At 41.4% G+C, this 22288-nt stretch overlaps 2 protein-coding genes across 2 annotated transcripts in view; both read left to right on the top strand.

Annotated features, from left to right (window-relative positions):
• Window positions 1-17: 17 nt before the first annotated feature.
• hrob (homologous recombination factor with OB-fold) lies at window positions 18-11797 on the top strand. The gene is made up of 10 exons (XM_034712275.1): window positions 18-255; window positions 398-448; window positions 592-1602; window positions 1816-1899; window positions 4256-4390; window positions 5429-5537; window positions 7974-8059; window positions 8170-8292; window positions 8426-8624; window positions 10671-11797. Exons 1-10 carry the CDS (start codon window positions 253-255, stop codon window positions 10724-10726), a joined length of 1857 nt encoding a protein of 618 aa, XP_034568166.1. The 5' UTR covers window positions 18-252; the 3' UTR covers window positions 10727-11797.
• Window positions 11798-19230: 7433 nt separating this feature from the next.
• Window positions 19231-22288, top strand: part of asic2 (acid-sensing (proton-gated) ion channel 2) — a 515108-nt gene continuing 512050 nt past the window's right edge. Inside the window, exons 1-2 of the mRNA XM_034712044.1 lie at window positions 19231-19508; window positions 21320-21374. The gene's annotated coding sequence lies outside the window, so the exon portion shown is untranslated. The remainder of the gene's footprint in view (window positions 19509-21319; window positions 21375-22288) is intronic.

The following is a 22288-nucleotide window of genomic DNA, read 5'->3' as shown; positions in this document are numbered from 1 at the left end:
CGCTCTGCACCAATCATCTTCGAGGAACACAGCCTACGTCATCACGTAGAGTTTGAACGTGGCGGCAGCGTCTCAGTGAAGCCAAAGTTTTCCTCTGAGCTCGCTGGTTCGTATTAGCGTGTTAAAGAGTGTAAAAACTGTGTGTTATGACTGAATGCGGTTACTGAAGGAAATATTTAATGTATGATGACGTCTGTTGTTTCTGAACAAACCGATCAAACACTGCTGTCATAGAGATATCCTCTCTCTGCGATGGTAAGTGACCCAAAACAAGCTAACTGAGCTAACAACTCTCATGTGTTTACACCCCCTTCCTTTATTACCTTTATCTGTGAACTAGCATCTGTGTGTTTGTTTATGTGCCTGCTGTAATGACACTGTGTCACCTCTGTTTCAGTCCTGCAAGTTAAGTGGCCTCTTCAGTATTGGGGAAGACTTTGATGATGAGGTGATCTCCAGCATCTGCACACCTGAATCCAATCTTTACTCTAATGTCAGGCTGCAAACACTCTGCCCCATCATGATCCATCTTCTGTTCCCTCCTCTAACACTGTTAATGTGTTTCTGTGTGTGTGTGTTTGTGTGTGTCAGGATCTGCTGGGGGCAGACTGGGCTGTCCCCTCTGCGTCTGGACCAGCCGATGTGGCAGCTGCTGTGTCATCCTGCACTCTGCGGGCCGCCTCTGTGCCTCACAGAGAGGCGGAGAGAAATGGCCATCAGCAGAGTGGAGAGAGATCAGCTGCTCTGCGTGACAGTTTAGCATTGAGGAGCAGCACACACGCCACCACCGCTGCTGCTGAAAAAACTGTCGCTGTAGGTTTGAGACAGCTCTCCTCCCCGTCTTCCTCTGCTCAGCCCCAGTCACTCCCTCCTCCTCAGCCTCCTCGTTCCTCATCGATCAATAACACCGTGCCTAATCTGGCCACACAACACAGTCATGGTAATATTGAGCGGCCGCTGAAGCCCAGCGTGGGTCAGGATGACTTTGATGATTGGGATGTCGACCTGGCAGACCTGGATGAGTTTGACAGCCAGCCCGGTGCTTCAGCAAAACATGTGCCAGCAGCTGATTCTGCATCATCAGCCAAAACACTGCGACCCCCAGCTTGTCAGGGGATTCAAACTGGACCCACTGTGAGCCTGAGAGGACTCAGCACCACACACCAGACCCCTTTCTCATCTAGTCACATCTTACCGCCTCAGCGTCCCTCCACTCCATTTCTGCACCCCCCAAATCCACGCCCTCCGATTATGTCAGCACGTCCACAGACTTCAGGTGTTTCACCTGGCTTTAGTAGGACTCCTCCGGTCCCCAGCCACATTTCCAGGACACTTATCAGGCCCCAGCAGCCACAGAGACAATGGAGAACTCCAGGACCCTCTCCTCAGGCACGTGGCCTCTTTGAAACTGTCTCCCCAGCTCCCTCTCCCTCTCCCCCTTCCACTCTGCACCCCTTTCCCCTCCACACGCCAGTCCTCACCAACCGTCTGGTCCAGCTGGTATCAGCATCAAATAAGCTTCCAAAGAAGAGGCCTCGCTCTGAGCCTCACAGACCCAGGACCCGGCGCTTCCCTGGCCCCGCTGGACTCCTGCCACAGCAGGTTAGCTTCATCCAGACTCTCCATGTGTCTGGTTGCAGTGTGTTGATATTTTTTTTTTCATGTAATCTCTCCCTCGCTTTATAACGCTGCTGCAGCTCTCTGCGGTTTTGTCGCCAAAGCTCTAATGAAATGACTGTCAAAGAAATCTTATCAGTTATGAGCTTGTTTTCCCCCTCCGTGGTGCAGTGTAATAATTGTATTCTTCTCTTTAAGCCCCAGGGCCCGAGCCTGGATGAGATCGTGGTTTCTGTTCCTGTGGCTCCTGCTCACGGTGCTGCTGCCCGGTTACCCAGCCAGGTAATGAAATCATGGAGATGGAGAGCTGCACAAAACAATATGAAAGCATGTTTCATCATCTGCTGTGAAGAGATGAACTGAAAACATGATATCATCTAAAGCTGCACAGATTTATCTGAGGAGTTGTGATATGTGCACAAATTGAATGCTGCATCAAATTTGAGAAAACGGTGAAAATGGCGTTTCGTTTTGATTTGTCAGCAGGATAGTCCAAAAACTGAAAGGTCAAGACAACCAGCGGATGTGAAGCTGCAGCCATCGACTTGTTTTACTTCAAAATGACATGATCCGTAGTTCAATAGTTCAAAAAGCATTACAGATGAATTATCTGCCAATTAACCGATCAGTTAATTGATTTATCTTGTTACGTGACACATCCAGCAGCTCTGTAGCGCCCAGGGAACAGAAATATCTCCCACTAAAAGCTGCTGCTGTCAGCTCCACACCGAACACTTAGTGTTGCTTTCAAGTCCTCCTGGGAAATTCCCCCTTTCAAGATTCAAAGTATATTTTTTTCCCCCTCAGAAACAAGAGGAACATTTATTATCAATGTGAACAAGTTCCCATGAAGAACAGAGGAGTAAGAGCAGCATGATCTCATCCTCTTAGCCCTCACCCAGTGCATGCTGGGATACGGTCCGCTCTCTGGATGCTAAAGAGGATAAAAGAGCACAGGAAGCTGGATCGATGTGCGTTCACTGAATGGATGTTTTTCTGGAGTTATTATGACAAGAGAATCCATAAATGACCGAACTTGCAGCACAGACGCGTTTCCTTGTTTTTTGTACGTGAATCGGAGGAGAAATAAGTCATAATTTCTCTCTCTGCGGCCGAGAGGACTTCAGTTTAGGTTCGCCCACAAGAGCTGTTTAGTATTTCCAGCATGTTAAAACGGTTCTGACATGACGGATTAAACGGCTTCGTTACCTATAAAACAAAACATGCAGCAATCCGGTGCAGCGGGGAATTCATTTTCAGCTGAGAAACGATGAAACATGCGAGCACTAAAGATAGGGAACATGTAAAACAGGAACAGAACTCATATTTGAAGATGTAGTGTGCACAGTGGGCAGTTTAATATGTAGCTTCTGCATTAAAATATGCATAGAAATAAACCTCTGGCACATATTTAGCTGATTTGAGTTCCCTAAGTATCTGAAATGTTTGCAGCAACTTCTAGAGCTGCAAAATTCAAAGTAAAGACTACATCTCCCATGATTCAACGCTGCTCTAAAGGCGTTTTTCAACCGGAGGGACTCTACCCCAGAACTACGTGCGTTTCGACCGGTGGACCCAGGGTCTAAATTTAGTTCAGAGGTAGTTAATCTCCCCCCTTAAAGCCCCTGCTAGGGGGGTAGTACTTTTCAAAAAGCCCCAGGGCTTTCAGGGGGCGTGGCCTGCAATGCTGAACGTGTCTGATTGGTAGATTAACCACAGTGTTTTTATTCCGCCCTCCGTCCACAATAACATCACACACATCTGTGATTCTCTTGATTTCTCTTTCTTTCATTAGTTTTTATTTGTTCTATCTTTTTTGTATGTGTGTGCACTTTTCAAAAGAAGAAGCTGTGATTCTCTTGATTTAGCAGCTTGTAACAGTAGTCTTCTCTCAACCCACCGTGAATGCGTCTCTCCCGGTGTTCCAGTTTTAAAAGTGACCCTGTAAACTGGAGACCTTCAGCTGAACTTGTCAGTGTTTGTGGAGTTTACACAGCTGTTGAAACACAGAGGGAGTTCCTGGGAATGCAAACTAGTTTAGTTTTTATTAAGATTTAAAAAATATCCTCATCAGGTATTTAATGATGGTCTAAAGACGTTTATGAGGGATGCATCTGGGTGAAAGTCTCCAGTTAACAGGGTCGCTGTTTAAACCAAAACACTGGTCGATCTCTGCCACGGCTTTTTGAGTTCAAAAGGATTTTAAAACCGTGTTGAAACGTCTTTGCTACTCGCACTTATCTCCTCTCACGTGTTGATTCAGTGAATCCATCTGTGATGAAATATAGCACCATCTAAAACAGCTCCAGCTGAGTCTCTTCATGCTGACAGGCTAACTGTTGTGTTGCTCATAATGATACCTGCCTGTCCGTCTGCTTCTATGGTGTCATCTGTGATGAATGGCATTCCTCTTTGTTTTACTGCCCTCTACTGGTCTGGTGGTGTAGTGCATTTACTTTTTTTTTCTCCATACATCACTGTCCTGATTTGCGCAATCTACCCGGGACTTCAGCCTGTGGTCGAAACGCAGACACCTTTTAGTTCCGGGGAAAGTAGTTCTGGGGGCTAAAAGACCCCAGAACTTTTGGTGGAAATGCACCTTAAGATATTGTCTAAACGGTTTGGTTTTTCCTCACAGGGCTCCAGCTCGCAGACCGAGGAGGAAGACTTCTGCGGCGGCGCCTGGGCTGCGATGAAGTCCGAGATGGGATTGGACGAGAGGAACCCCTCCTGCTTCCTGCACTCGTACAGCGTCGTCATGGTTCTCCGAAAGGTGATCCCTCACTCACATCCTCAATCTTTTAATTAGGACTATAAACATTAAGGAAACGCTCGCCTCGTGTCGGTGTGGTTCAGGCGTGGCGGCGTTTTATGTAGGTCGAGCTCCTTCTATCTTTATTTCTCCTCCATCATAACAGACTTTGTGTCACCCCAGGAGGTCTATTGGTATAATCAGGACAAATGGTGGAGCTGTAGCAGAGGTGTTCTGTAATTATAAACAGTACGATCACTCATCAATCACTCTAATGGAGACTCGGCTGTTGTTCTGCTCTCTCTGTGGGGTCATTTAGAAGCTTTTAGTTCTCGTCTCTTTAAAATGTCGTTCACCATAACGCTAACGATGAAGCTTTAAAGACACACAGGGTCAGAAGCAGGGCGCTGGACGGGCTCACTCAGGTTACTGTTCTCTTATGACACAACAAGTGTTCACAGTGGGCTCTGTGTTGGACTTTGATATTAAAATAATAATAAGAATAATAACTGTTCTCTGTAATTTCTTCACTTTGCTAAGTGGTTCAGCGGGCCGGATTTGAACCTTTGGCGGGCCGGTTTTGGCCCGCGGGCCGCATGTTTGACACCCCTGCTGTAACCGCTACGATTGATTTTAATTCAACGTTTCACCCTGAGCCATCCCAACAGGAGAACATCCAACTGTCTCTTATTCCCATGTGACAGTAAACGGACGGATCCAAACACTTCAGGATGTAAACTGTAGGTTAAATCTATAATTATAGTTTTAAATTGATGATTATTTCTAGAATGTTTCAGAAGATAAAGTTTTGTATGTGTTGCTCCTGCACTTTCTGTCCTTGTGTCGCTGCACCGACTGACTGAATATCCCCTCCAGAGATCGATCGTCTGATTGGATCTGATGTGATGGATTATCAAAATGCTCTCCGGTCAATTTTCTCAAGATCACTTTATAGATTTATGAACCCATACGTCTCTCCTCGCAGCTCGAGAAAGTACAGAGATGTGATATCATAACATAATTCACACGTGATGTTTGTTTGTTGTCTCCCTCTCTCAGGCCGTGCTGAAACAGCTGGCGAGAAACAAAGTGCCCAACATGGCCGTCCTCCTGAAGAGCATTGTCCACACACACGCTGACGCCAAGGCTGTGTTTAAAGACCCTACAGGTAACACACACACACACACACACTCCTACACACTCAAACACACGCAATATGATCCTGACGCTCCGAGCTGTAAAGAAACTGTGTGGTGGAAAAAGAAAAAAAGAAGAGAGAAAGAGAGAGAGGGAGGGAGGGATGGAGGGAGAGCTTAAAGCTGTTTGTTCCACATTTGACATTTGCCCACGAAGAACTCGCCTTATTGAGCTCCGTATGGTACAGGAGCAGAGTTCAGCCTCTGCAACATGCTTGATTACACCCTCCATAACACACAGATATACAGTAGGCACTCTTATACACTTCATCCTCCAGCCTCTATTTTCTCCTCCTGCTCCTGCGTCTTCAGCTGCCAACCGCTCTCCCTCTCTCTCTCTGATCCACCTCTGAGCTGAGCCGGTTGCCATGGCCCCCAGAGAGCCGCCACAGGAGGTCTACTGATTATTAACACTCAGGAGTGGATGTTGTACTCAACACCGGACTTAAGCACTCATTAGCGATTCAATTGCAGTAGATTGGCATCAGCAGTGGGTGGGTATTAAGTGCTTCTGAGTCCATGAGGGAGCGCTCTGTCAGACATGTGCCTCCCACCTGCAGGAGGGGCTGCAGCTTTTCCTCCAGCAGAGTCAGCAGGCGCCGAAATCTACATCTACACCAGGGTTTAATATCTAAAACGCCAGCTTGAACCTTCCTTTAGCCAGAAATAAAAAACATGTTCTGCTCTCTGCTTCTTTAAAGTATCAATTTGATGCTTTTATCCCTTTTTGGAGGGTTCGACTAAATAAGCATTTTGAAGACGTCACATTGGGTGGCGATTAAGTTAATAATGATGCTTTCATCTATTTCTGATGTTTCTGAATCACACAAACACACGTCTGGTTCTGCTGCGTTGATTCATGCCCATAGCTTCCTTTTGACATTAAGTAACCCTTGTTTTGAGGTTTCGACCAATCAGAATCGAGTATACATCACAGCCGGATAATTAATGTTTGTTTTTTTTTATTCTTTATTTTTGTTATTGGACAGCAGTTTGTTACTATGCAGAGCACTGACATATAAAAGAGATGATAATGTTCATTTCCTCTGCAGTCCTCCACTTTTAAAGATTATTAGAACTCAATACAACCTGGGGGAGAGGATATGTAAGTAAGTAAGTAAGATTTATTTATAGAGCACCTCTCAAGAACAGAGGTCACAAGGTGCTTTACAACAACAATAGAAACACATTTAAAGGCAAAACAGAGATTGCAAATACATAAAAACAGATGGATTAAAGAAAGGCAAGTCTAAACAGATAGGTCTTCAACTGCTTTTTAAACATGTCAACAGTGTCCACAGTTCTCAGTTCCAGAGGGAGACTGTTCCAGAGTTTAGGACCAACAATCTGGAAAGCACAGTCCCCTTTAGTTTTTAACCTAAATGTATACATTAGAGTGAGCCAGGAGGGTTTCAGGGAGAGATAAGTGTCAGAAAATCACTCACTAAAAAACAAACAAACATGTAATTAGCTAAGACAAGACAAGACAGCACCACCAGGCCCTTGAATGGCATCATCCACAAAATCTGTCTGTAGGGGTTTTACATAGTTAGTCCATTTGGTCCAGAGTTTATTAAATACATCTTTCTGAAGTCACAAACAGGAAGTAATCCTTTCCATGACATAAATATAATTTACTGTATTAATCCACTCGTGTACTGTGGGAGGTTCAGAAGACAACCAGCTCCTTGAAATGGCTTTTTTACAAGCACAACCCAAAATGTCAAAAAGGTATTCATCAATGAACCTAGCCTGAAAATCTACATCTCTTAAGAACAATGCAGTAAATTGTAGGGACGGGTCAATATTAAATATACGTTTTAAATATTCTATTGAACTCTATAGACCACCAGAGTGCCCTCTTCCTGATCTCCAGGGACTTCAAGCATTTATTTTCTACATAGCTTGTTCTGTCTTCTGTACATACTTTTATTATCTTTATTTTCATTGTATTTGTATTTATATCTTATTAATTACTTATTCTATCAATATTATTTGATATTCTTAATTATTGTGTATAGGAGCAACTTTAATGACTGAATTTCCCCCCAGGGATAAATCAAGTATTTCTGATATATCTGATATCTGATATCCAGAAGGGTCTCAACACTGGACATTCCCAGAATATATGCCAGTGGTCTGCTTCTTGAAATCCACAAAACCTCCACACTTTGAATCCCCTCCTGTAAGATGAGCTTTCTGTTTTGGTGTGACGAAGACACAAATCAAACACTTCCATCCAAATTCACGCCAAACAGGAGAATTGGTATCAACAAATGACCCTCTTTATCCCATTTCTCTGTAACATATCCTGTGTTTTGTGGTTTCTTTATCATAAGCCTGGATAATGAATTTTATAAAGACGTTCCTCAATTGACTCTCATTGTTTTAATACTTTTTGTTTGAAGGGGAGATTCAGGGGACGGTGCATCGACGCCTCCTAGAGGACCGGGTGGAGGAGCTGAAGGTCGGAGCTGTGCTGCTGCTCAAACAAGTATGACTGACTGTGCTTCTTAAACTTTAATTAACCTCTGATGGTGACTTCAGTTAAACACTTTAAATGCAGATCAGTTCATGATGTTTGTCCTCTGTGTCTGCGGACAGGTGGGTGTGTTCTCCCCCTCCCACCGCAACCATTACCTGAACGTGACGTCCAACAACCTCCTGAGGATCTACGCCCCCGATGGCGTCGGCCTGTCCTCCACTCAGCTCCCCCCAATCGTCCTGGTGAGTAGCCACGTCTGTCAGCTGGAAACAAGAATAGAAGCGCTTAAATCCACCAAATATTAAATCTGACATTCGGAAAAATCCTCCGCCGAGCTGTCAGCTGTCCCCCGTCTTATTTTCTGTCTCTGTCCAGGAGCCCATGTTGCCGTCAGACGCTCGCTCTCGTGGCGTCAGCCGGGAGCCGGTGTCTCGGATGCAGCTGATGTTTGACGAGGAGGACGATGAGGGAGGCGAAGACCCTGAAGTCCCCATGGACACTGGAGCTGGCTCCAGCAGAGGCCCCCAAGAGGCTACTGGGAAGTTATCAGCACAGGACTCGGGCTGGGATGCAGGTGGGGAGTAGTTTTTGTCACACAGATCTTTAAAATGAATTTATTCAGACTAACTAGAAGAGATGTATCTGCAGCTTCAGCTCTGGATCAGTTCTACTTCAATCAATCAATCAATCAATCAATCAATCAATCAATCAGTCAATCAATCAATCAATCAATCAATCAATCAATCAATCAATCAATCAATCAATCAATCAATCAATCAATCAATCAATCAATCAATCAATCAATCAATCTTTATTTGTATAGCACCAAATCACAACAATCATTATCTCAAGACGCTTTTACAAACATAGGAGGTCTAGACCGCTCTATGTCAAATTATGAACAGAGACCCAACTTCAAGACAGGGTAAGACTCAGTCTGACCCCACCTTAATCCATTAGGAGCATTGCACATCGCAGTATTTAGCTAGTTACAGTGGCGAGGACAAACTTCCTTTTAACAGGCAGAAACCTCAGGCAGAACCAGACTCATGTTAGACAGCCATCATGCCTTGACCGAGTTGGGTCTGGAAAGACAGATAGAGGGGAGTAAGAGAGAGAGGTGATAGTGATGAGACGAGTAGTAGAAGCTGTTGCTGCTGGAGTCCAGCACGTCCGTATCAGCTGGAGTCCAGATCGTCCGCAGCAGGAGGACGTCTACGGCAGCTCAGAGGAACCTACGAGACAATGCAGCTCAGGGACTCCAGAAAGGTCTATGGTTCCACTGTTTCAGCATCCACCCACATCCGTAACCTTGGTATCATTTTTGATCGGTCGCTCAACTTTCAACAACACATTAACAATATCTCAAAAAATGCTTTCTTCCACCTCAAAAACATCGCCCGTCTCCGCCCCTCCCTTTCCTTCACTGCAGCTGAAACTCTCATCCAGGCCTTCATCACCTCAAGACTCCATTATTGCAATAGCATCCTCTACGGTACACCCAACACCCTCCTCAACAAATTACAATACATACAAAACTCAGCTGCACGCCTCCTCACTCACTCCCGCTCCAGAGACCACATCACCCCAGTCCTCCAGAACCTCCATTGGCTTCCCATCCCCTCAAGAATTCAGTACAAGATTCTCCTCATCACCTACAAATCCCTCCACAATCTAGCTCCCTCCTACCTCACCGACCTTCTGCAGCCATTTAATCTCTCCCGCAACCTCCGCTCCACCAACGCCAACCTCCTCACCCCTCTCACCAAACCCAAGCACCGAACCTGGGGGGACAGGGCCTTCTCTGTCGCTGCCCCCACCCTCTGGAACTCTCTCCCCCATCACCTCAGATTCTCTCCCTCACTCACCAAATTCAAATCCGGACTCAAAACACACCTTTTTACAAAGGCTTTTAAACTAGAATTGATTGATTTTTGTCTTGTTTTGTTTTATTTTGCTGCCTTGCTCTTCTTTGCTTTTTTTTGCACTGTTTTCCTTTGCTTTTCTATTGTATAATTTTATCTTATTTTCCTGTAAAGCGCTTGGAGAATCTTTTAAAGCACTTTTATAAATAAAATGTATTATTATTATTATTATTATTATTATTATTATTATTATTATTATTATTATTATGGTTAGTAACTTTAATGGGACAGGCAGAGTTAAAGTAAGTGATGAGGGGGTTGGGGGGAAGGGGGTGAGCGAGGATCCCAGTGTGTCAGTGCGCCAGTTCCCCCGGCAGTCTAGGCCTATAGCAGCATAACAAAAGCTGGTCCAAGCCTGAGCCAGCTTTAACTATAAGCTTAATCAAAAAGGAAAGTTTTAAGCCTACTCTTAAAAGTGGAGAGGGTGTCTGCCTCCCTGAGCCTGACTGGTAGATGATTCCAAAGGAGAGGGGCCTGATAACTGAAGGTTCTACCTCCCATACTACTTTTAGAGACTTTAGGTACAACTAGCAAGCCTGCATGTTGGGAGCGTAGAGTTCTAGAGGGGTAATTTAATTTTTAATGTACTTCCATGATGCTTTAATGCTCAAATACCAGGATGTAAACAAACACAGCTGACAGACGTGTGAAGCACGTTTCATGTTCTTATCCGTGTCTCTGTGTGTTCTGTGCAGACGATGACCTGGATGATCTGCTGGGAGACTTACCTGAGGACACCTACAGTGTTTGATGTCACTTTAAAGACTCACCTCCTGCACAGACTCTGCTCCAGTCACACACATCACTTTGTCCTTTTGTATATGTTGTAAAGATGCTTCTGACGTCCAGTTCATAAACACCACTGAGAATAATTTATGTGTGTGTGCTGTGTCATTGAGCGGCTGCTTCCTGTTGTGTATCCATCATCAGTGATGTACAGCAAAGCCACTTTTTGCTCATTTTCTAAATACATAACTCCAAAAACGAGCTCTCAGAAGCATAATTAGCTTCAGATTGTGTTTGTGTGATGCATTTATGATTCAGTCCTCTTCTCTTCTTTACATTCTGATCCATTGTTGCACTTTTCTTCAGTGACTTTGAAATCTAGGACTCATCTAAACAGCATTGATTAGCTAATTATGCAAAATGAAAGAGAGGTGAAGTGGGTGCGTCTTCCTCGTCCTCTGCCTCCAGTCCCCCGGTCCTCTGACTGCAGTGGATAAACTGTAACCCCGGCCTGTTTGCCATGCATTAAGAGGTGTATCAGAGGTTTTCAGGCGGGGGATTGCTGGGCAGCGGTCCCATGTGGATTCACTGACCGAAAAACTGTTTACCCAGCCCTGTCTGCAGAGAGCCGGAGCCATCATAGTGCAGTGGTGGTGTGTCTAACAGGCTCTTTACCGTATGGAGAATTTCCCAACAGGATCTGAGACCTACATGCAGACTCCTCCACCACCTCTGCCTCACAGATTCAGGGACATTCAGGGTAATCCTCTAAGTCTTTTTGTGTTTTCTGTTTAATGCTGCTGCTTAAATTGCCTGTTTTATGTTGCACAGACACAATATGGGGATAATGTTGTTTTATCACTGAAAATGCTTTTCTGTTCTTTGTTGTTCGACTGGAAAAAAGAAGCGTTTAAATTACAGTCTGTAAATATTTAAACAGCATGTGTTGTTTTGGCTCTGTACTCCTGCACAGTGGATCTTAAACACTACTGTGCAGTGACTCTGTGGGTAAAGTGCTGACCCCAGGATTAAAGTTGTGTGCATTCTTTGTTTATGTTAAAAAAGTGTTGGTATCTTTATAAAACTGGTAAAAGTTTCTGCTTTATTCCTTTTAAAACTCTTAAAGGGACAGCCTCTTCATTTTTTGACATTTAGAACAATAGAGGAATAATAAAAAAACAGCTTCCTCAGCACTTGTTATGTAAAAACACACCATAGCTGGGTGTCTGTAAATAATCCACACCCCTCACTGTGAACAGTGTTTCCCTCTGAAGCCACTTTGTTGAGAAGATAAGTGAAAACTGTTGTCAGCATGTTCGCTGGATTACCCAGCGTAACTGGGACAGTGTTTCTAGAAAGAGATGTTTCTGTTGAATTTTTTAAAGTGTCATTTTTAAAAATGTTAAAAGCAGCTCAATCCTCGGTTGTATTTGATCGGTGGCAGAAAGCTCACATGAAAACCTCACATGCTCGATCGTAACAGTAAAACAAAGTGCTAATAGACTTGTCTTTGTGTTGGTTAGACAGATCAGTGTTTGTACGTCCACAGCAGGGGTTCCCAATGTGTGGGTTGGGACCCCCTGGGGGGCTGCGAGACACAAATGCAGGGCTTGAGATGTCTTCAAGAATGTTTTTTTTTCAAGTTATTTAAAATTTGTACATTTACCCATTATAGTAAAAAAAATATCAACAAAAATAGTAGCTAAACTTGAAATAAAACCTTGAAAATAGAAAATGTAATGAGTTTTCTGCCTTTCTTTTTCCCAGATGACTCCTAAGTTTAGGGTTAGTGAACAGTTAGTTATCAAAAGCATCAGTAGCAGCAGGTTAATTCATAACAGCACAGGAAACACAGACACATGCTCATATAGGTAGGCTCATTTTCTGCAGACCAGCTAAATGAAGCCACATTAAATCACTTTGAGGGACAGTGGGGGTGTCAGGCTGAAAAGTTTGGGAACCCCTGATCTACAGTACCAGGCAAAAGTTTGGACACACCCTCTCATTTAATGGGTTTCATTTATTTTAAGTATTTTCAACATTGTAGATTAATACTGAAGACATCCAAACTATGAAATAATCTGGTTTTGCCATAATATGGATTACAACAGTAGTCAAATAGGGCTATCCATTGTGTACTAACCCTACCTCTGAACAACACAACTGATGGTCTCAAACACATTAAGAAGGAAAGTCATTCAAATGAACTCTTGACAAGGCTCATGTTCATTAAAAACCATTCCAGGAGACCACTTCATGAAGCAGACTGAGAGAATACCAAGAGTGTGCAAAGCTGTCCATGAAGGAAAAAGGGGGCTACTTTACAGAATCTAAAATATAAAACATATTCTGCTTTGTTTAACATTTTTTTTGTTCATTAAAAAATTCCATATGTGTTCTTTCATAGTTTTTATGTCTTTGGTATTAATCTACAGTGTTTCAAATAATTAAAATAAATACAAACCCTTGATTGAGAAGGTGTTTCCAAACTTTTGACTGGTAAATCAGCCAAAAAACACTAAATATGTCACTAGCTGAACACTTGAAAATTGTTCCAGGGGTCTGAAGTTAAATATGGTGTCACTACATCAGTGGTGCCAAACATTTTCAGCCAAGAGTAGGTCTATGGGCAGAAATAATGTGAAACTAAGTATTTCTACACTCGTCTTCAACCAAGATAAGAAGCTAAAATCTTATTTTTGATATCTTAGAATGAATCAGCATTGTACTGCGGCGCAAGGGCGAATAAATCCATCATATCTGCTTTGTCGTGCAGTCAGATAAATATTCAAAACGGCCTCTGGTGTGGACAGCAAGACAAAAAATCAGTTTTAGAAATATCTGTATACGTGTGGATGTATATCTACTTGGAAAGGGCAGATGAAGAAGGAGAGAGTTGTGTGTTGGAGTGAAATTTTGGAAACTCAAGATGCCACAAGCTCTCACACTCATGCTTTAAAACATACAGTATAGTATAGTCCAGTATATTGTATAGTAAACCATTACCCTCTTATCCATGCGTTGCAGGCCACAGCACAACATTTTGATGGGTTTGAAAAAAATAGATGCCTTGGAAATAAAAAAAAAAAGGTAATTCAGAGCTCAGCTTGTTCAGTCAGTGTGATGTAGTTTCTGCTGTGCAAAGGATTGTGGGTCAGAGGAGCAAAGAGGCACGCTGGCTTTCAAACAGCAAACTTTTGACACAGCTGTGTTTGGTTCTGCAAAGTATTTTTCTGGCATTGAAACTTCGTGTAACCCTTCATCATACTCTGCTTAGAGACCAAGAGGTAAAGTATGCAGGAGTTTACAAGTTAAAAGTGAAGAAGGGAAGAAATCATGTAAGATTGTTTTCTTTTTAGTATTTCCCAACACTTCATTTAATTAAATAGTTGTAATTTATGTTGCACTTTTTCTTTCTGGAACATCTATCTCCAGAAACACTGAGACAACACGTCTCTCTTTAATTAAACTGCAAACACTTTAATCCACAGTCAGGTCATTACCTTTGATGAAGGGTTACACGCAAACACATCCAGTTTAACAGAGAGTTTGGAAGCACTGCAGTGTGTCAGTACATGCATGTTCATTGCAGCACTGAATGGTTTAGGCCCAAAATACATTGCTGATCTGCTACTACTTTATGAACCACCTTGACCTCTGAGGTCATCAGGTACTGGTCTGCTTTCAGTTCCTAGAGTCAGAAGGAAACATGGTGAAGCAGCGTTTAGTCATTATGCACCACATATCTGGAACACACTCCCTGAAAGTTGCAGGTCTGCTCCAACTCTCACCTCTTTTAAATCAAAGATTAAGACTTTTTTTATTTGCCACTGCCTTCCTATCTTAGATTATTTTAACCCACTTTAAATTAAAATTTTAATGTAATTTTTAATATATTTCTAAGTTTCCTTTTCTTTTCTGTTTTATTATATTTGTCATTTTAATTGTGTTCTTTTATGCTTGTCTGAATGTTTCCAATGCTTTTAATGTTTTAATGTAAAGCACATTGAGTTGCCCTCGTGTATGAAATGTGCTATACAAATAAAGCTGCCTTGCCTTGCCTTGCCTTGCCTTCATTTAACCCTGTCCTCTCTGCCAGCAGGGGGTGACATTTAACTCCTGTGCTGGCATTAAGAGGACATCATCAGTCAAGTTCATGAGTTTATCAGAGCACTGAGACATCCACCCCCCCCCCCTTTAAGAGACCTGATGATAAAACCACTAATTGGAGGGAAAGTTAATTTGACCAGAAACGGCTCTTTGAAACTCTTTATCTTTATGTGTGAGTGCAGAAGGCTATCCTCTTTTTCTTTATCTGCAAATCTACCAATTAAAACCACAAAAAAAAGAGGCTCGGTTCAAGGAAGCACACATCACTCTGCAGTAATTTGCTCTTCAACGTCAATCGCCTCCTCCAGAGGTAGCAATCAGCTGGGTCCAGTGTCTGCGGCTCTACTTACACATCCTAATTATCTCCCAGTAAGTGCTTATAACATTTCATAATCTATTAAGGAACTTTAAAGCGTAAATACACTCGCAGTGTTGTCATGCATGTAAAGGAGGCCGACAAATCTCCCTCCACCGCCCAAAAAAGAGGAGAAAGAACCATTTTAAAGGGATTCTAATCTGTGGTTTACTCCGGGTTTAGAGTCTCATGAGGAACAGAAGTTTCTCATCTCTGATGTTAAGCACAGCTTACACCCTGAGATTTGGAAAAAGACGCCTCGAATATCCAACAACCATCTTTTTATCATGGTCAGCCTCGGGTGTAGTGAATCCAACGTCTGTGTAACACTCTGCAAAAATGGTTGAAGATGAGCAGAGAAACAAAATGCAGAGTTCTTCCCCCTTAAAACACTGATCTGATATTGTTTTTATGTTGGAAAGTATCACAAAATATCTGAGAGATGTTTCAAATGAGAAAGATAAAAGAATACAAAACAACCCGGCTCATTATTTGGTCAATTTAGGAGCTTAGGTTGAGTTTTTGATCATATCACATGATCTTTGCCCGACAGAAATCAGAATTTTCAGCATTTAAATGTGGTTTTCTATTCAAAATATAAGAATAATATCTTACCTTGGCTCTCAAACATGATCAGGAAAAACATAGGGTAATAAAAATGATCCAACTTCTTGTTTTTTATTTTGTTTTAGCAGCAAATCTGAAACTTCTTATCATATTAAACTCATTTTCTCATTATAAAAAGTGTTTTAACTTTAGAATAAACTTATAAAACGTTCCCCCTGACCATTCAAATGTTTCTTACTCTGCTAGGAGATCAAAATGTGTATCTACTCTGACTAGTCTTAATTGATCTGAAGTCCATAAGCTGATCAGTTTCCCACATCATCTAAACCGTCTGCAACACAACCACTCCCTTTTCTTAGTAAGTACGGTCAGCTGAGTTGCTTCTCATAACCCAAACATGTCTCCTTGCTCCCTCCACTCAGGGTTTGGAAGATCTTTCATTTGGCCTGGAGGAAGCGCAAGGCACATTTTAATCTATAAATCATACCGTCAAAGTACATGCCTCGTGTTTTGGCTGTGTTTAAACTAAACATGAGGTGCTTTATGATTTATACATGTCAGAGTGGGTTCTTTGTTTTTGAAGAAAAACTCTGCGGATGTGTGCCCAAGGTGCCAAGGCTGACCTTAAACCCTAGGAACCTTGGTTTGATTCCAACGACTGAGGCCGTCAGCCGTGTGTCAAACCCCTCTGGATCTCCTTTGATTCTCCTGATGGTCTTTTGCTCTCCCAAACTAAAAAGAACAAAAATCGAACTCCTCTTTCCTGGCTGCCCTCTTGCATCTTCACTTTTCACCTGACATTTTGACATTTGGATCACAGGGGAAGTTAAAAGAGGATCAGACTGAGGGTTAAGGGCACAGTTGTGAAACCATCTGCTGGTTCAGCACCATGGACAGCTCCATGGATTTACAGTATCTCTTGAACTGGATACCAAAGATTGTAACTTGGACAAAGTTCAGTTCTAAAAAGAAAAACTGAGTCAGGCACACACTGAACTTTCTCTGGTGTTAGGCAATGGTGAGGGAGGAAGCTTCTTGCATCAGTTTGATAACAAGGGGGTTATCATTCACCCTAATTCACTCCCAAATTGCCTCCAGACTTCATCCAAGAGTGGTGTTCTTGCCACCAGTAGACCTAGAGGATCAATACCAAGACTGAGGCCCGTGGAGGTTTTTGTCTCTTCTGTGTCTTCCTTACATTTGTTGCTCATTTGCATGGATACATTCACTTTGACACCTCATAACTGTGGGACTTATTACACACTGTCAATGTTGATTCAACTCAAAAAGGTATATGAATGCCAACACTCATATTTTCCTGTGTTGCATTAAAAGCTTTAGCATTAATACCTTGCAAATTCAAAGGGGAGGTATATGTTTAAGGTTAACAATAATCCTGAGGGTGGAAAAATTGGCTGGATGGATTAAGACAGATAAGATTGCTTGAGCACGGAGCCTTATTTTCAACTCTGGAGACTGTTTAATCCGTGTAAAACTACGCTCATTACCTCAGTGGAAAAAGGGGAGATTTGCTTAATTAAGTTGTTAAGAAACCAGCGAGCCCTGCAGCTGTCTGAGACCACAGCAAATTTCATTTGGGAGAAAGACTGTGTATTCGGCTGACGGTGTGTGTGGGTGGAGGCCTGTATTGTGTGTAAATGAGCGTGTGCTTGACAGAAAATTGAAACACTCCGGGCTCGCTGAATATTGAAAACAGCCTGTAATACTTTGTACAAGCATACTGACATTAGAAGAGACATAATAGGAATACAGATTACTAAAATAATATACATCAAATTAGGTTTATGTGTTTTTATGCTCATTTTGGAAGCACATTTGGTTCAGTTGTGATATTCTTGTCAACAAAAATGTTTGTTTTTATTGGGGAAGTTGTGAAAGTGCTTCCTGATGAAACTCAAAATACCCATAACCATCCCTGAGGTGGTGAAGGAAGTATTCTGATGCTGCACTCAGGTAAAGATGTGTTCATAACACTGTAGGAATACTCTTTTAAAGTCAATGCAGTGAAGACATTAGTAGAGCAAAGGAATGCAAGTATAGGACAGGGTTCCCACTCTTTTCCAGAGATCATTTTCCAGGACATTTCAAGGACATTTCCAGTGATGATCAAGCTGGTATGACAGTCTAAATTTAGTTCCTAATTTAGTTCCTAAATAGTTTAATATGTTCCTCTCAGTGGAAGTCTACATTGAAGACATGCAGTCTATGGATATCCATTAATAATCTCTTACATGCTTAAAAATGATGGCAAATTAATTATAGAATAATGCAACCACAGATGTACAGCACTTCACTTTATTAGTGCAACCAAGCAACAATGATGGGCAACTCTCATCTCATCTTTCTCTTTTCTCAAAAAATATAAAATGAGCAAAGTGAAAAACAAAAGAGCCAACAAAGGACTCTGGAAGCTGCATTACTGAAATAAATAAATACTAATAATAATCAGAGGATCAGTGCTTAAATTGACCTAAATAGATCGGAATGACAAAAATGGCCACAAATGTTGAATGGGGATGTGTTTTTTTAACCTTGTTAGATCGCACATAGTCATGTTGGAATAATTTTCCTGGACATTTTACTTTTTCTCCCATTTTCCAGGTGTTTTCCAGGACTGGAAAACTGGTCAACTGTTTTCCAGGTTTTCCAGTTTTTCCAGGACGTGTGGGAACCCTGATAGGAATTACCCTCCATGCCAAACATAACATAACCTCCCTAATGACTTTCGATACCATTACTATTTATGTATGTTGTTATGCATTCATGTAAAGGCAGCTTTTCAAAGTTATCTTTTTATTCTATATTATAGGAGTGCAGCATTTGATTATTGGTAGTTAAATTGTAAGAAATTCAATCACAGTATCCATGAGCTGATTCTAGTTTGTTTTATCTGATCAATAATCAAATCCTTAAAATTTTTTGCTATTAAAATTATGAATATTTTACAAAAGAATGCAGAAAATCTTCAACTACGAACAGCTGGGACATAGGCTGTTTTCAATTCAACATATTTTTATTAAAATTATCAGTTAAATCAGGGATTACCAAACTTTTCAGCCCATGACCCTTAAAATAATGGTGCCAAAGACTGGTGACCCCAAGTTTAACATTGGTCACAACCATGTGCAAGAAACAACAGGTGTATCCAATAACAAACAGAACAACACAAAATAAACACAACAGCCAAACAACCATGATATTATTTTAAATATAGATTTTTAAAGCTATGTAGAATAAAAGCATTACTTATGTTGAGGCTGTAGCAGTGATATCACTTTTTAATTAGTAATAATAAAATTAAACTACTTTGTTTGTATATATTTTACAGCAATGAATAAAATAAGCAGTTTTAAATCATCTGGGTTTATCTTTGTTTTTTTGGAAGGCATCTTGTGACCCCTCTATCAGTGTCGACCCCCACTTTGGGAAAGCTAAGTTACAGGTGTACTCATCATCTGTTTCCAATTTACGGACCTGTTCAAACGCACCAGGAAGCTGTTCATAATTACAGTCGCCATCTTTGATTGGGTCAACGCAGCTGGTGGTCAGTCAGCTTATTCCTGAAGTTCCCCAACATGTGGTGTGTTCATCATTCAGAGCCTTTCTGAGCTGTGTTTCCACCACAGAATGAAAACACACGAAGGTTTATGGTTTGAGGGGTAAGGTATGTGGAAACATTTGAGAGAGGGTCACATTAATGAGTCCTGTGCGGATGTAAGCGGCTGAATATGACACCAAGAGTCACAGGTAACAGGTGAGCTAATTTACCAATTAAGCAGACAGCTGAGCTAGCTTTGGTGTTTGGACTGTAGTGACGCATTTTAATTAACATATATATATTTTTATCTACAATTCTGAAAGAAGAGTATTTATTTTTAACTATTAATGTGTTGGTAAATAAAATTAAATTAGCCTAAGTTAACTAGTGGAGTACAATTATAAAGTTAAAGTACATTCTAGCTCAAGTGAATGCACTTAAAAATGTCCAAATATTGGATTAAATCTATAAAGTAATAAGATAATTATTATTTTAAGCTAGTTTCCATGATATCATGGACAAGTAGCCAATAATGCATCATGTCTTGATTAAAATGTGCACTTTTTAAAAGCATGTATCAAATATTTTTATGACAGATGATTTTTCTTAATGACTGGTGCACTGATGTAGGATGTAGGTGATCAGCCTATTGATGTTTTGTCGCTGTTTAGAGTATTAATTCCAATAAACAGCGTCTAGATGTCTCACATTTGAACTGTAGGTTTTATGTTTTGTCAGTTTTTTTCAGCTAATCTTTTGCTTGTTTTAATCCTTTAGTTACAAAATTCAATATAATTTTTTTCATTTGAATTATGTTTAAAAAAATCCCATCAGAAAGTAATTGTTTGCAGTTAACCCTCCTATTATCCTTGGGGTCAATTAGACCCCATTCAATGTTTAACGTCTCTAAATTAATGACTAACATCATTTTTTATGGCTTCCTATTTCATGACTTTTCCTAATTAAATGGGGACAACTGGGAAATGTACAATTAAAATAAGATAAGATATTACTTTATTGATCCCCGGGGGGATATTCAGTTGTTACAGCAACCCAGACATAAGTACAATCAAGAAGAAGTTTCAATAAGTAAAAATAAAATAAGTAAAAAATAAAAATTGATAAATAAAGATAAAATATAATTTAGATATACACAATGTTACAAATGGAATATAGATTAAATAGCAGTAATTACAGGCAGTATTAAAAATGGTTCAGTAGTGACAGGTTGACATGATGTGATTATGGTTGGTAATGACAAATTAAGCAATAAATAAAAATAAATATGGGTATGTAATATGACCATGAGGTGTAGTAACCAATAATAATGTAATATAAGATAATATAATATAGCAAGATAATTATATAATATAATATATTATGCATTATAATGCCAGCAGCAGTCATGAGAGTCAGTTCGATGAGATGATGGAGTGTGACAGACAATGTTGATATCTTTTAATTTCCTGTAAAAAAAAATTACGCATCAGTGTTCCTTGGGGTCAATTTGACCCAAGGCTGTTTTAGCTGTATATAAAAAAAGAAATATCAACATTTTACACATTTGTTTTGGTTGTTTTGGATGATATTAAGGTCACTATAACTAAGGACACTTCCACATGTGACTGCAGGAGCTGGGATCGAACCACCAACCTTTAGATTGAGATATAATATTTCCAGCCTCCATGTCTCTGAAGATATTCAATGATGAGTCCTGGGTCATACGTTTTGATAACATAGAAACAAGGCAGGGCTGACGAGAGCATGACAAAGCTGCAGCAGTTTGATGTTCTGTTTTACAAATCAAGTCCTTCTGAATGCTTTAAATTGTGTTTATGCTTGAAATGTATTTTATTTAAAGGGCTGTTTAGGTAGTCAACAAAGAGTACCTGTCACACAAACCTGGGTAGCAATCAGTTTCTGGAGGTTTAAATTGCTGGGGTCAAATTGACCGGTTAAATACAAATGTAGCCATCAGTCAAAATCATTCAGTATTGTTTTGAGTGACGAGTTGTATTTCTTTTCAGACCAGGATCCCGGTGACAGCCCTCCATTTATCTCTCCCTCCAGTCCATCTCGACGGTGAAGCTGTTTAATCCTCTCTTTTTTACCACCTTTAACACTCTCACACCCTGCGTTTATTTCCCTCTCACTGCCTTCCTCCTCCTGTCTCCTCCTGTCTCTTCACATACTGGCACTTTTCTCTCACTTCATTGAAAGGCGCACACTGTTAGTCGCGAAGGAAGAAGAAAAAAAAAAAAGAATGCCTAGAATCACAGATATAGGTTCACAGTTTCAGTGTTTCATCTGGCATGACAAACGCACACAGTGTACTTATTATTCCCTTTACATCTATGCTCCTCTCCTGCGTGTGTGACGTTAATGTGTCTGAATTACTATCCTTTGTGCGACTTTGCTCTGCCCTGTGTGACCACACTTCCTTGCTCACTCCTTTATTTTTTTGTACTTTTCCTATCTTGGTTTTTTTTGTCCTCGTCTGTCCCCTCAACCTACATCTCCCTCCGCCTTTTACTCCTCCATCTCCACTTCTGCTTCACTTCCCATGACATGCATCCCCCCCCATCCCCAACCAAGCCACCACTACTGTTTCTCTCCTTTCCTATATGTCTCTGAGACAGCCTCCCGGTTTGCGTCTATCCATCACTCTGCTCGTGTTGATGAGAGGTGGAAATATGAAAGCACTGACAGACAAATGAGAGCGAAGGTGGCGGTGTTAGAGGAGGAGGAGGAGGAGGAGGAGGGAGCGGAGGAGGAGGAGGGGAGGAAACATATTCAATAAGAGACTTTGCTGTGGGGAGAGAGCAGGCAAGGAGAGCGTCGTTTTCCCTCCTCTCTTTCTCCCCACTCCCTCCCTTTCTCTCCCCTTTCTCTATCTCTCTCTCTCTCTCTCTCCCTCTGTGCGAGCATGTGTGTTGGTGTGTGCGCTTCTCGTCTCTCCCGGCTTCGCTGTTGTTCGCCGCCGCCACAGATGAGCT

The sequence above is a fragment of the Notolabrus celidotus genome, chromosome 20 (assembly GCF_009762535.1).
Source record: "Notolabrus celidotus isolate fNotCel1 chromosome 20, fNotCel1.pri, whole genome shotgun sequence".
Taxonomy (NCBI): Eukaryota; Metazoa; Chordata; class Actinopteri; order Labriformes; family Labridae; genus Notolabrus; species Notolabrus celidotus.
The sequence above is the reverse complement of the archived record's forward strand: the minus strand, read 5'-3'. Positions and strand labels throughout refer to the sequence as shown.